This window comes from Amblyomma maculatum, chromosome 5 (assembly GCF_055883805.1).
Source record: "Amblyomma maculatum isolate TAMU_Amacu chromosome 5, ASM5588380v1, whole genome shotgun sequence".
Lineage (NCBI taxonomy): Eukaryota > Metazoa > Arthropoda > Arachnida > Ixodida > Ixodidae > Amblyomma > Amblyomma maculatum.
The window spans coordinates 154,143,531-154,157,789 of NC_139348.1; the positions used below are offsets into that span (position 1 = coordinate 154,143,531).

The window sequence follows — 14,259 nt, forward strand, 5'->3', positions numbered from 1 at the left end:
TTGGCAGTCGATGCCGAGCGATATGGCCGTACCTTATTTTTCACCCGATGCAATTAACGTTATTCAAGCAATTAACTTTCTCAAAAACAAGCGTTTAAATAAAACATAAAGTTTTAGTGTCGTTTTTAATAATTATTGAAACGTTTTACTGGCAAAAATGTTTTTAACTACGAAAGTTTCAAACACGGCCCACATGAATAGTAGGCTTTTTCTTGTTTAATTAGGAAGGAAGGGGAAGGGTGCAAGAAGAGCGCAGGTTCAAAAATCAAAATCACAGCGCATCATTTCAGCTTGCGTTTCGCGCGTTTCTGTATCCGTGTTTCTAAACTATGCATGAGAATGAATTCTGAGAAAGATCTAAAAGCAGGTATGTGTCATTAGTTCCCTTTCGAACGCGCGAGTCGTTGATTTACCTGCCCTGAACAACTGAGCTCAGATAGTTGCTGAGGGAGGTTCTTTCAATTCAATGCGGAATGTACACTATGTGGTGAGATAGCCACTTATGATCACGTATTGTGGAGATGTACAGAGGAGCCGCTCCCGGAATTTCTAATACAAGTTCCTACTCTCGAGCAATGGGAGCTCAGCTCAGACCTAAGTTCAAACCCAGTCATTGACTGGGCTACTCACGTCGCTGACAGCCGTGGACTGATAGCCACTTAGCACGGATCGTCTGCTTTCTGCCTTTTCTGACGAAAAAAAAAAAAAAAAACAACGTTTTGCAATTCATTCCTTTCATTAACCAAAGCTCATGACTTCCTAGGAGGTTACATTCGCTATAAAACCGCATGATTAAGTAGATTGTGACTTGGTTTATTGAACTTGATTATAATTGGATCGCTTGGAGTTCACGGCAGTTGTGCCATGCCGTGATACTGCTTTCTGTCGTAAACTAAGTCTGAACTGCAGAAAGCAGAGTGCTTTCAAACATTTCATGGTATTTATATGTGAAAACTGCGGCACTGCGTAATTCCATTATCCTTTTTTTCTTGTCTTCCAGCCCTGACAGAAATCTTAGAAAACAACGGAGCGTTGCCCTCTTTGCGTGCCAAGTTACGCTCCGAAATCGCGAAGGCTGTGGAAGAGCCTGCTTGTGACGCGCCCCCCAAGCTGCCTGAACAGAACTGCCTCATTAATGAACTCGTGCTGGAGTACCTCGCTTTCAACAACTACAAACGAACCGCTTCCATACTGGAAGCAGGTATGGGCGTGCTAGTTTCGGTTTTTGTTTTTTTGTTTACTGAGCCACATGTAGATTCTGTCGTGAATATAGAAGGAATGCAGAATCAAAGAATGTGGTGTTCTTTGTCACGATTGGACATAGAAGCTGTTATTTTGATGTTGACATCTGTGTTCGATGTGACTAGATGCACTGTTTCGCGTTCAGGGCGTATGGTGATATCAGCAACCATGTGCGTACACTGAGCTGGTTTAGTGATCACCAACACAAATAGCAGCGCAACCGTAAATAGATGGTTAGCATCTGAGATCGAAAAGCAGACAATTTCAAGGTACTATTACATTACATGGGGTTATGTTTTATAACTATGTTCTCTGCTTGTTACATAACATTGAATTAATGTTGTAACATATTCAGTGGAGTGCGTATCACTGCACTTATTTTATGCTGAGCTCTGCAAGTCGGATAATTTTAAACGGGACTGCTATTCTGCTTACAAGCTGAATAGAAAGAAAAGTGCCTTATATGGTTAGTGCAGAGGGGACAAACTTCCAAAAAAATTGAGTCAGCTACCCATGTTCAGACATTATGCAGCCACCCTGAAGAAGCTTGAGGCAATGGGGCCCATATCTTCTGTGCTGGCCACAGCCTGGAAGTTGCATTGGATCAGAGATTACAACTCATGTTGGGGGAGTTAATTTTAAAGAAATCATTTAAATTTTTTATCTTAAAATTCAGCTGCACAAATGATATGCCAGGGGATATGCTAGTTGGTTTTAATACTGCTAAGCATCAAAGCCTTCAGTTTTTCTTTGCAGGAAACCTGTTGTATAACATTAATAGATTATGTACAGAATAATTGGATTGCTCTGTTTGCTTAGTCTGAAATGTTGCACTTATGATTACATTGGTTAAAATGTATAGTAGATCCCCTTGCTTTTGGATTTTGTTTTCTTCTTCCTTTTTTTTAAGATTGAAAGTTAATAGACACTGTCTTTATCTATAAGCCATATCATGGCTGGCATTTTTGGTGTGTGTTCTATGCTTGTCATTCAGTATATGAGGTGGCACGGGATCATGGCATGGCTAGCTTTGGTAGCTCATTATGCAACCCCCCCCAATGCCAGTTAAAAAAAAAAAAATTACATAATCTTTTCACTCTAAAGATGATGCAGTGAACGAAGAAGGTTAAAAAAGCTTTATATTCATTACCAGTACTTCTATTTAAATCTCTTTTTTTTTTGTGTTCCTAGCTGTCTACTGCAGTACAATACCACAAGCAGGCACTAATTAAAAATACTGCTCTGAAAATGTACATGTTGGCTTTCTCCCCTTAGAAAACTTTTTGTGGTAAAAAATTAAAGTTGTGTTTAACTTAGTCTGTGTAAGTTATATGATATGCGGAAATTGGCAACAGTTTCCTTTGTAGATTGAGTGCTATATCACTTGTATCTTTCACTCATCGCAGAGAGTGGATACCAGCAAAGCAGAGTTGGGCGTGCATTTTTGGAAAAGGAGCTCCGCATAACTCTGTCGAAGGAGGCCTCTAAGCTGTGAGCATTCTACTTAATCAGTGTAGTATTGGGTTGCGAAATGTCAACAGTGCTTAACCATACTTTCTTCTCTTTTCTCCCCTCAGTCCGCTACTGTATTCAATATTGGAAACTCTTCGCAGCAGTGAGAAACATGAACCCTCTACAAAGAGTAAAAAAAAGAAAAAGCCTGAGGCACTGGAGTTGGATCTCATGTCACCAGTGCACTGTTCAACTGAAAGCTAGTCATTCATTTGTAATTTTTCAAGTTTTAAATAAATAAATGTGGGCTTCTCAAAAATGCTGCTAAGCTTTGTTGTCCTTTGCGTTGAACTAGTTAATATTGAAAAAATGGTTTGAACACATATAATGAGCAAATGCACCATTAAAAGCATAGTTTTGCATGGTTTAGCAAGGTTGTACACACTTTGACGGTTTAATTGGAAGGTGCTCGAGCTTGGCCTTGAGTAGACCCGATAGCATCTTTAAGTAAATTATCGGCAGCTGCATTTCAATGGAGGTGAAACGGAGAGTTCTAGGCACTATAGTGTCATTGTGCTGTGCGATGCCAGTGCAGGTTAAGGGTCCCCAGGTGATGGTGGTGATGATGACCTCAGTCAAAATGGCACATACCCACGATGGGGGATTGGCCAAGGTACATTGTAGATACTAAATATATATGTGGTTAAGGACTGGTGTATTTCGATAAATATGGATGTTTGGCTAGAATTCAGAAAAAAGGAAAGGGAAAAGCAGTGAAGTTTCACCTGGCATAGGAATCTGCCTCATGAAATTATGTAATCATAAATAGTGTTGCACACTGGCTTCAAGGCATGTCCCGTGACGCTTGCCCCGAAGGAGAGAACTGGAATGATTAGAGGAAGGCCTAATCTAGAAAGGGGAGCCACTAAGTAAATTTTACAGAGAGATGCGAACCGACGACAGAAGAGTAAAAAATGATCTATGGATTCAATTTCTCTACAAGACTCGCAGAGGTTAGTAACGGATAGACCCGAATGACAAATACAAATTTAGTTTCGGTAATCTGCAGTGCAAGAGAGTCACAGACACTTCACATTGCCTTGAACTACACATGCGTCCATGCCAAGGTCATTCCAGATGTTGGTAATCCGGTGCAGAAAGGAGAGCCTCGTGACTCAGGTAATGGAGACATTGGAAGTTTTGAAATAATGCTAAAGCTAAGAAAATGGTATTAGGTATGTACGGAACAAGAGGTCCACCAAGGGCAGACTTTGCTAAAAGATCTGCCCTTTTATTAGATGTAATGCTACAGTGGCCAGGGACCCAGTGAAAATGCACTTCTGTAATGTGAGGAGGAATAAAAAAATAAAAGGAACGGCAAAGCAGACTATTGCTCGAATTTTTGAGCGCTGCCAACACGAATAGGCTGTCAGAAAGAAAAATTACCTTAGAGATATTACTAGGAATCTTTGTCAAGGCCAACTCAATGGCCAGAAACTCAGCAGCAAAAATAGACGTAAAGTCAGGGACCCGAAATGAATAACTTCAGTCAAGAGCCCAGGAGTATATGCCAATAGCTGGTTTTTTATTCTGCTGTGAGGCATCTGTAAAAATGGCAATATGGCTCGGAAAATTGTCTAGATACTCCTCTATAAGGTCATTTTAACATTGGCAGACAAATTCTTCCTTCCTTCCTTGGGAGGGTGTCATCAAATGAGATAATAGTATCAGGGCGCCGGTGGTTAACTTGTACTAAAGAATTTATTGATACGGGAAGTTTCGACAGCAGGGAATTAGTAAACACAACCTGAGGGAGCTTATACCTAGGCCAGATGTTATCAAAAAAGTATGATGGGATTGAAGTAAATATGGGGTTAGCCAATCAAGGGACAGGCTCTAAAGACGTTAAAAATGTTCGCACAGTGAGAAGCTGAAACTGCGAATTTATATTGGGTATTCGAACTTCCAAGTACAGCACAGCACTTGCCACTGATTTGGGAAGATTTAAGCAAAGGTGCAGAGCTCGTTGTTCCAAAACAAACAGGGGTTCAAGGGCACCCAGAAAAGAGAATGCAGCCGAATTCAAGTATTGGCCGTACATAGGTCTTATAAAGCAAGAGCAGAGTGTCGGCCAATACATATACCATATTTCCTCCGCCGCCCCTAGCTGTTGAGCCACCGTGTCAGGTACTGCACTTTCATATATTTTAGCTACTGCAGCATTTCTTCGAGATTTTATTAAAATGACGCTTGAAGCGAGGTCCTTTAGTAGGCACGAACCAATGTGGCGGGGCCATAACTTTTGTTGTCAATTCTCAACAACCGGCCAAGAGCATGTTCACCTTTAAGTACAAGACTTCTAATTTGGGGCCTCCAGTCTAACTGCGGGTCGTATATTATACCGAAATACTTAATAGAACCTGCGGGTAAAACAGAATCATATGACAAAGAAATGTTAACAGAAATGTCTGTGGGAATATGAGGACGGCACACACATTTGTTGACATTTAAAGCTAACCTTAGGCTGTACAGCCAGACTTCCAGAGCATTTAGATAATCTTACAACAAACAATATGTGTTGTGAATACTTGTGGCAGAAGCAAAAAAAGCAATAGTGTCTGCATACACATAAACTTTGTCGGCAGGCCGGGTGAATCCACAGAGCTGCACCTCTTTCTACTTTCACTTCCTCCTTTCCTCACAGTGCGGTTCAGATATTCACGGAGAAGTGTGACAGATATGCTGCGTGTTTCCCCTTTTCTAAACCAATTTACCATTTTTTATTTATAGGAAAGGACAGGCGCGATTTCGGTCACTGCATATTTCACGGTGGACACCTGACGCGCCGTAGGAAGGGGTTTGAGGTCAAATGTCAAGGTCGCTTGTGCAGTGGTCTACTAAGTACAAAGTTGCAGTCCGAACATTAGAGCGCGCCAAGTGCGCCAAGTACGAGCTCTGCTGTGAGTTCTATACACTTCACCATAAGGTTCTAAAACAATTTTATTTTTTCTAATTGCGACATGTTAAAGCAGGCCGCGGATCTCCTTCGAACTGGAGCTGTCTCTTTTCGTGTCCATAATTTCTTGGCGTATGTATGCCCGTATTGCGTTTCGTTTTTCACATTTCCTTGCAATCTGCTCCTCGTCGCCACACTCAACACAAATGCAAAGATAAGCTGGCAACGCTGCAACGATAGACGTGTAAATAGGAGCAGCGCTATTTACACGTCAAAGAAACCATGGAGTCCGGCAGGAATGATTTTATGCAGCAGTACAAAGCTATCTCATTGAAGCTCAAGAAGTAAGTTTCTTTGACATCGTTCGTGCTCGTGGCATGAAGTCCTTGCGTTTTCTATGAAATAAATCTGCGCAACTTGGCTACTTTCCGACCAAGCGCTGGCTAAATATACTCGTGCATCGGAGGTGAGGTGTTCCGTTTCGATCACTCTTCGACAATGTTTTTTGTATTTCAGGCGATTTCTCCGCAAACCAAACCTAGCTGAGGTCAGCGACCAATACAGTGAGTTAAGTTTTTACCTCGCCGCAGTCCCCAAATATGCCATGATGTCTGTGTTCGTCTTATTGCACGAAGTCTGTATATAATAGCAGCAGTGCATTTGCGTGCAGTTTCGCCACATCTCCCTTTTCTCACAATTCCAGCGGCCCTTGGAAAGCAACTTCAGCACCAAGACTGCCCACACTATGCTGGGATGTGCAGTATTGCCGCTGCCAAGTGAGTATGTCGACCCCACGGTGTGAAAGCTGCACCGCAGGGTACTATAATACGTCGCGGTTTAGGATTCCGGATGACTTCAGCACGGGGTTCTTCAACAGGCTGGGAAATCTCATTATGCGGCTGGGTTCGATCGAACTCAATACGTTGTGCCAATTGCAGTACTCTATTGCTACTGATCTACCGCGAAGAGGCCTTGAGCACATTCGTCGATGTGAATTGCTGTTACGCCAAGTGTGATGTGACATGGCCCTCTATAAGCTAGCATGTTTGGTTAGCGTGAGGCACGTTTGGTTTGGTTTGTGGGGTTTAACGTCCCAAAGCGACTCAGGCTATGAGAGATGCTGTGAGGCACGTAGGAGAAAGTTTTGACCTTTGCGCGAGCTGCTGATTGGGTACGTTGCGCGTAATTGCATTACGCGCCTCTGTCCCGCCGCGCTGGCGCAGTGGCTAAAATGCCCGGCTACTGTACCGGAGTACCCGGGTTCGAACCCGACCGTCGGCGGCTGCGTTTTAATGGGGGCGAAACGGAAAGACGTTCATGTGCTGTGCGATATCAGTGCATGTTAGATTGCCAGGTGGTCGAAATTACTCCGAAGCCTACCGCTTTCACTTTCCTCCCTTCCCTTACACCCGGTTCAGGTGACCAAATAAAAAATGTGACAGATGCTGTGTTTTCCTTCCCTTTAAACCAGTTAATATTTTTACGCTAGTGCAAAATGTACGCCTTTGTGTCCAGTTTTGTTTAGAATAACGTAGGCCACATAGTCACTGCGGCATCTCTCGTAGCTTGAGTCGCTTTGGGACATTAAAATCCATGAACTAAACCAAACCAGCTCCGGTTCAAGTCAAAAGACAAATGTCACATTACTGGTGCATATTCTGTATTACATCCTGCTGCATTGGCTCAGTGTTTAAGACGCTCGACTACTGAACCCAAGGACGTGGGTTCAATCCTGGCCGCTTTTCGGTGTAGCTGAAAAGCAACATGCTGTGTACTGTGCGATGTCAGTGCATTTCAAAAAATCACAACTGGTTGAAATTCCTGGAGCCCTCCGCTACGGCATCCCTAATAGCCTTAACCCTGCTGTCTAAGTGGTGGACGAAGATGCAGATTGCTTTCTGCCTTTTCACCGCAGGTGCGAGCAGTCGATGGGGAACACTGCGGCGGAAGCACAAGCGCTGGCGCAAGGGGCGCGGCAGTTCTTCACCGCTGAGGCCGATTCCCATGCGCTGCTGTGCCCATCGATCGATGAGCACCTGTCAGCGGCGGTGCACTGTTTCTCGCGAGCCATTGACCTCTACATGCAGCTTCAGGAACCGTCCCTTGCTGCTGCTCTGTGCACTGAAGCTGGCCAGTGCCTCCGATCCATCGACCGCGCCCCCTTGGCAATGTCATACCTGCAACGGGCTGTCCAGCTACAAAACAGGGTGTGTGGTTGGCATACCATATTCAGTCGTGAACTCCTTCTTGTAACTATTTGCCTCTCTTATTACCTTGAAAATAGCAAAAAGCTGGTCATCAAGTGAAACACGCTGCGGGATCTTTGGGGTGAACATCAACATGTAAATGGCCTCACTTTTTGATGGACAAAGAAGAACCATCTATGCATTGTACATGTGCCTGTTAAAGAAGCCCAGGTGGTTGAAATCTCCAAAGCCCTCCACTATGGCATCCCTCATAGCCTGAGCTGCTTTAAGACATTAAAACAAAACCAAACTTGAGAAAGACAGGCAGTTTGGTCGGCGGATAATTGATGGTCTGTTAATGCAACTGAAGGTATTCCAAAAATGTGCAATGTAGCCGTAGAGGAAAGGTAATAGATTAGGGGTGCTCTTATTACACCTGATATAAACCAGTTATCTGCCTTTGCCCTGATCAGCAAGTTTACGGGGATAGGCTGGCTGTGGCTTTCACGGGGATAATTGAAGAGGATTGAGAGAGAGGCATTTGTTCTTAACTAGGCATAGTTGGGCTGATGATTATGATGATGATGATGATGATGATAGCATTGACCCAAGTTATGACTGATAAAATATGGAGTTATCAATGCAGGTCTTGCAGGTTGCACTTATGTTACAGTAACGACAGAGGAGTACAGAGAGACAGGAGAAAAGCAAAGAGGTCTAAGGCACTATGCCTGAATGGCTACGTTACATTTAACGGAATGGGAATGAGGGAGTTAAAAGAAGACAGAAAAATAACTTCACTTTCACTGTGACTGTAAGATGCAATTATGCTGTTGGATCTGTGTGGACAGAAAAACGTTTGTCTGTTGAATGCCACTGAAGTTTGTAACTTTTAATAAGTGAATGTGGATGTGATGTGGATGTGAATGGATGTGGCTGTGTGCTGAAATTTCAGCATGAAAAAACACTGGCTGTCCAAAATGGACTTGCAACTGCTGTCCTTAGACTGTACAGTCATGCACAGGTGCAGACAGAAGTAAAAAGCGCACGCTATTCTGTTCTAATTACAATCACACCTTCGCACCAGGACATAAACAAACTTTATTTGTCCTTGAGAAAGGAGAGCAATGTTCACTTTTGCCCGCACCTTTACGTTTGAGACATGAATAGATTACCTGTCATATTTTTTGCTCACTCAAGGCTTGTGTGGTTAATGGCTGTAAACCTGGTTTGCTTGCAATTACACTTTTCATTATCAATGCAATTTTACTCAGCTTAACGGATGTGTATTCGTTTCTTACTCCCAGTGTGCCATGGGCTATCTGGATGCACTGCAGGAGCTTGCTGCATGTCAGGTTGAAACTGGTGGGTGTGGATTAAGATATTCGCATGTTTTCAAGCCTTGATATTGAGCGTGTTATGCATCTTTTAATACCCTGGCTCACTGCTTGCATCTGGGCCAGAATCCTGAAGGACAATGAAAAGAGTCTAACTTAAACTCTGTTTTCCATAGAGTTTCTATAGAGAGAGGAAAACATGTGACAATGTTAAGAAACGGGCAAGCACCAGATTGGATTGGCCAAGACGTGCGAGTCAGTAATATCCTAAGTGAAATCAAGAAGAAATAGGCTCGGGCAGGGCTTGTTAAAAGTATAGAGCAGATCACCAAGGCTCATTTGGCGTATATGACAATGAATTCCGAGGCAGATTAAATGGTGAGGCGTGAGGTTGGAAAATTGCGAGGGTAAGGAAGCAACAGCTGGAAAGGGTTAATCTGAGGTCCATAGGAATGTTTCTTTTATTGTCTTTGTGTTTTCTCTGTTTTAGGCGACTACTCGGGAGCACTGGCATCGTTCAGCGAAGTGTACTTGATAGCCCAAGACAGAAGTGAGCGCCTCGGTTAAACTTTTCATTTTGATAGTTTTTTTTTTTCTTTTTTGTACGCCTGACTGAGGGCTTAATAATATTATGGACTTGTTTTTCTTGCTTAGTTTGGCTTGTCTTCTTGCACTGATGCAGGCATGTTAGGTGGCCGTCCAATGGGAGCCATGGCATCGATTTTGGCCTCTGCAGAAGTCATGAGACTCCTTCTGCTCCTCGTTCTACAAGTAATGCTTAATTCACTAAACATGTTGATGTTCTCTTTTATTATTCGTTCAGACACTTCTGTCCCCTATGCAGTTGTCTGCATAAATAGTTCATGTACACCTGAAGAAAATCAGTGCAGTGGTCTTAAAAACCATAAGCATCTAATGTTAGCTTTCTCTAGATGTGTATGCAGTTTTGTAAGAAGCATCATAATGGTCGTGAAATTGTAACTTGCTCCTGAAAAGCAAATGAAATACCCACTTGAGTTTTCATGCAACCTCGTATTCTATAAATCTGAAAATATGACAAAACCAGCCTTTATGACTATATTAAAACATGTCCTACCAAGCTCCTGTTGCCAAAAATGCTCGTTAGTGCATTCTTGCTTAAAGCTGAGGAATGCACCGGTTAACTCTCTTGTTACCAGGGGAAAAATGGCTGCTTTTATAGGTTCCTGACGAACTTTATTGTTGCGAATTATACAAGAGATAAAAATAGGTAAAATACATACCAATAATGGAAATAAAATGCACATTCGAAAATCATTCTTTTAACACAATAATATTCAGTGCGAATATTGAAAAAGCAATTTGCAAAACACAAAATTAGATTAGAATAAAAAAATTAGAATTTACAAGGTGATAACTCTTGAAGAAATTATTAGTTTTAAATCTTTCTTGAAACTTGCCAGAAAAATCTAAAATTACAACACAAATGCATTTTGCGGTAGACATTATTTCATCGTACTACCTGAACAAGAATAATTTCAGTCTTCGATTTAAAATAAATTTTACTCTCCAAGAAAAAAAATCTTAAATAAGTACAGTCTTTTACTTAAGTAAAGTTTGATAACAGTGCTTTAAACCATTCTCAGTTTCAACTAAGATCAACACTGGAAAAAAATTGTAGAAACAAGAACTACAGGTGCCGTAACATTTGTGACCAACTCTTGATACGAAAATTTGAAATAAAATGCGATGAAATCAAGCAAAGTATGCAGACAATTTCGCTTACCATAAGCCTATTCACAAAGCATTCAATGGCTGTACTGCCATCGACATGATGCAGGCGAACTTGCAAACTTCGACGATGTAGATACGAAAGCGCACCTGCTACTGCGGGTTTGCTGAACCGCAGTGTTTTGTGGATGCTTCAATGCATAGTCCTCATCTTTCCTGCGGTGAAGCATCCTCAAATAGCAGCGGAGCGAGTAAAGTCCGAAAAATCGAGCAATCAGTCGTAATGCATCCAAAATTTCAGGTGCTCATATATATTTAGCTTTATGGAGCAGATTGTGATGCCACGAAAAAGTCCGACTAATCGAGCATATTCGAATAATCAGGAATCGAAATTTTCGGTCAGTGGCTGTATATGCGTACTTGTTGGTGCTCAGGCATATGGCCTTTAGAACTACCCGGTGAAAAACAGTTTGAAGGAGTCCGCTGATTTGGCAAGCCGTATGCTACTTCTCCGTAAGCCAGAAGGCCTGCTAGGCAGTATCAATCGAAAGTCACTGCCCAGAATTACACTCGGCCAAAACAAAATCTTTCTTTGCGATGGCGGAAGGACGTCTTCCCATTTGTTTTCGAGGCACCACAGATGAGAAAAATATCAATTGTCACATATTTCCACCGAGTGAATAAGCTCCAAGGAAGAACACAAATTATAGGCTGAAACTGAAACATACATACATGCAGCCGCCAATATCCCGGGCTGTTATTGCTGTTTCAGTATTGGAGTCAGAATCCGAGGATGCAGCATCATCTTCTGAACCACTGCTGTCAATAGCATCCAACAATTCTGCTCCAGAAGAAACAAATTCGCCTGAAACAGTTTTTTTTGCAAGCAAGTGCTGTTCTTGAGGTTGATGCCATGCTGAGAGCGTTCGACACTGCAATCCGAACTTCAAAGGCGCTTGATAAAATAGCTGCCATGTAGGGTAAAAAACAATGTCTGAAGTACAAACTAGATGACGCAGCATGTCCGTTACAGAGCTGGTGGTGCGAAATTTAATCTTCAAGTTTTTTTATCAGCAGTGATTGAATCGCAGTGGCGTGGTAACGAAAGAGTTAACACATGCTTGGAAAAAGCTGTTAGCTGCACATAGCATCTGAAAGCGTAAAGCGCAGTTGAGGTCTGGTCAGATGGTGTCTTGACATGAAGAGCTGCATACCGGAGGTGCATGCTACACAAAAGAGAGAGGTACATATGTGGTGGCTCAGTGCTTAGGACACTTGACTGCTGATCCCAAAGATACGGGTTCAATCCCAACTCCAGCAGGTGCTAGAGCATAGTCAACACCGTTTTCTCCAAACTTGCTCATTCAACTCACGTAGGTGTTTATGACGCTGTTCAAAAGGAATATCATTCCACCGGAACTTTAAGCGTTCAACGTGAAGTGATAAGCCAGAGCTATGTGCACGTTTTGTGAACAAATTGAATTATATCTGGCACGGAAAATTTTTCATGCTTCATTTGTTTTGTAAACATTGCACAGAGCTAGCTTGAGAGCATTTAAGGAGCAGAATTCTGTCGTGTCTGTTTTTGTGGGAGGTTCAAGGTGTAGTATTTTAAACTGTATAAAAAAATTGAGTGTGCACTGGTCTTCAGGCAAGTTGTCTCACAGAACCGCAATGTTATGAGGCAATTGAGCACTAGTAATTGATTGAAGAATTGATAGCCTCGCAGTTGGACTTTTGTAGTCTCTACCTTGTAGCATTGTGGTGGCCAGTATTCAAAATCAATATTTCCCTAAATGTGTCCAATTTGTGATTGATTTCAAAGAAACATTGCTCACGGCAACTTGACTACTTTCGAATCTGGTTTAACATAAAGCATTGGCATCAGGTTGCTCCATGCAGGTGCTAAATTCCATATTGGCTCCTTGTCAGGAAGGAATCTGGCAATTGATCTACGCATATTGTCTGTAAAGACTTCTGTGATTATCATTGACCGGCTTGATTGGCATTTACATAAGGAGAAATTTTAGGTAGAAGGAGTTAGGTGACGGCAAGCACCTTGTTGTCGCGGTTCGTGGCTTTTTCTTTTTTTGTCATTTTACAGCCGTCCGCCCAGAAGATGCCCGCAGAGCATGCGGCCCTGCTCGACCGCTACCTCTACGACAGCCCCGATGAGATAACGCCGACAAAACGTGAGCGTTCTTGAAGCAGTGCTAAAACTTGCCGACCTGGCAAGCCTTAGCGATTTGCTTGTGTTTAATTTGTTTACATTTTTGATGTCAGACTGCCCCGAACACAAATGTTGTGCATGAAAGTGTTGGCTTTGTTAGCCATTTTGTTGCTAACCAGTGAGTTGAGATTAGAAATTTTCTCATTATTTTTGTGTTGCTCTCGCAGCCAGCTACCTCAACGAGGACGTTTTTCTCTTGTTGCGATCACTCGTGGTAAGTGTCGTTTCCTTTCGCGCTGCAGATAAGCAACATCACTTTTGCGTTTCTGCTACTTCATAAAAGGCACCTTATGTTTACCGTAGATGGCTTTCGAAAGCAAGGACCGTGAATCAGTGAGGCTGCTGCAAAGTCATCTCTGGTAAGGTTCCCCTGCTTACTTTACATTCAGTGCACAGCATTTTAGAAGGTACTGTCTTACCAGAACTCCTTTCAATGCTTTGCTCCTTGTAGGCCCTTGCTGAAGGCAGGCGAAAATGAACTTCTCCATGAAGCCGTTGACCGACTTTGCAAATGACTGCGTTACACCGCGAGAGACTCTGAAGTGCTTTGACACCAAGACACAACAGCTCGATGTCAACGTATAGCTGAAAGTTCTTTTCACCAGATGCTGCTCAGTGTTGAAAGTTAGTTTTCACACTCTTGTGTTGCACGAGCTCACTGTGGACTGTGGCTGCTCCAGACGGCGTTGAAAAGTGACGCATACGGACTGATTTACTTGCGAAATTCGGCAATTAATTTGGCGAGTTAAAAACACGGTTTACAAAAAACCTCAGAACCAGGCTGTGCTTTATTCATCCAGTTTCCAAAGTTCAAAGAGTGCATGACTTGTACCAGGCTAAAACGACTAGTAGGTGCGAGACCGTGGTGCAAGTAAGGCAGTGTAATGGCAAAACATGACTAGTTCAGGGAGCCGTTCACGTGCGGACACGAAACAGCGATTTCACATCATGCAGTATTATGAAAAATGGAATGGTCAGCTCTCTCATGCACGAAAAATAAATAAGCTTTGTCAAAGCTGACTCTTGTGCTGTGTTTCCAAGACTGGGTCAGTAGAAAGACTAACAGAGAGGAACCGGCATCTCACTTTCTAGAATCTCTACTCGGATCAGTCACATCTCATTTATACCCCTTGATGGGGCCAGTTT

At 42.6% G+C, this 14,259-nt stretch overlaps 2 protein-coding genes across 2 annotated transcripts; both read left to right on the forward strand.

Annotated features, from left to right (window-relative positions):
* Positions 1-210: 210 nt before the first annotated feature.
* LOC146190008 (centrosomal protein 20-like) lies at positions 211-3,013 on the forward strand. Its single transcript, XM_084603367.1, has 4 exons — positions 211-367; positions 1,001-1,201; positions 2,649-2,733; positions 2,820-3,013. Exons 1-4 carry the CDS (start codon positions 334-336, stop codon positions 2,956-2,958), a joined length of 459 nt encoding a protein of 152 aa, XP_084459493.1. The 5' UTR covers positions 211-333; the 3' UTR covers positions 2,959-3,013.
* A 2,836-nt stretch (positions 3,014-5,849) lies between these two features.
* Hap40 (Huntingtin-associated protein 40 kDa) lies at positions 5,850-14,128 on the forward strand. The gene is made up of 11 exons (XM_084604738.1): positions 5,850-5,994; positions 6,167-6,213; positions 6,354-6,426; positions 7,566-7,857; positions 9,144-9,201; positions 9,664-9,723; positions 9,856-9,944; positions 12,988-13,075; positions 13,281-13,327; positions 13,417-13,472; positions 13,565-14,128. Exons 1-11 carry the CDS (start codon positions 5,933-5,935, stop codon positions 13,626-13,628), a joined length of 936 nt encoding a protein of 311 aa, XP_084460864.1. The 5' UTR covers positions 5,850-5,932; the 3' UTR covers positions 13,629-14,128.
* The last annotated feature ends 131 nt before the right edge of the window (positions 14,129-14,259 follow it).

What these genes read in the sequence shown, in the direction of transcription:
- LOC146190008 (XM_084603367.1), top strand. Translation starts at nt 334, where the DNA reads ATGAGAATGAATTCTGAGAAAGATCTAAAAGCAG. An exon ending in TGAGAAAGATCTAAAAGCAG is followed by an intron (nt 368 to 1,000) that starts GTATGTGTCATT and finishes CTTGTCTTCCAG; the next exon opens with CCCTGACAGAAATCTTAGAA. An exon ending in TCGAAGGAGGCCTCTAAGCT is followed by an intron (nt 2,734 to 2,819) that starts GTGAGCATTCTA and finishes TTCTCCCCTCAG; the next exon opens with TCCGCTACTGTATTCAATAT.
- Hap40 (XM_084604738.1), top strand. Translation starts at nt 5,933, where the DNA reads ATGGAGTCCGGCAGGAATGATTTTATGCAGCAGTACAAAGCTATCTCA. An exon ending in TGAGGTCAGCGACCAATACA is followed by an intron (nt 6,214 to 6,353) that starts GTGAGTTAAGTT and finishes TCACAATTCCAG; the next exon opens with CGGCCCTTGGAAAGCAACTT. An exon ending in TGCAGTATTGCCGCTGCCAA is followed by an intron (nt 6,427 to 7,565) that starts GTGAGTATGTCG and finishes TTTTCACCGCAG; the next exon opens with GTGCGAGCAGTCGATGGGGA.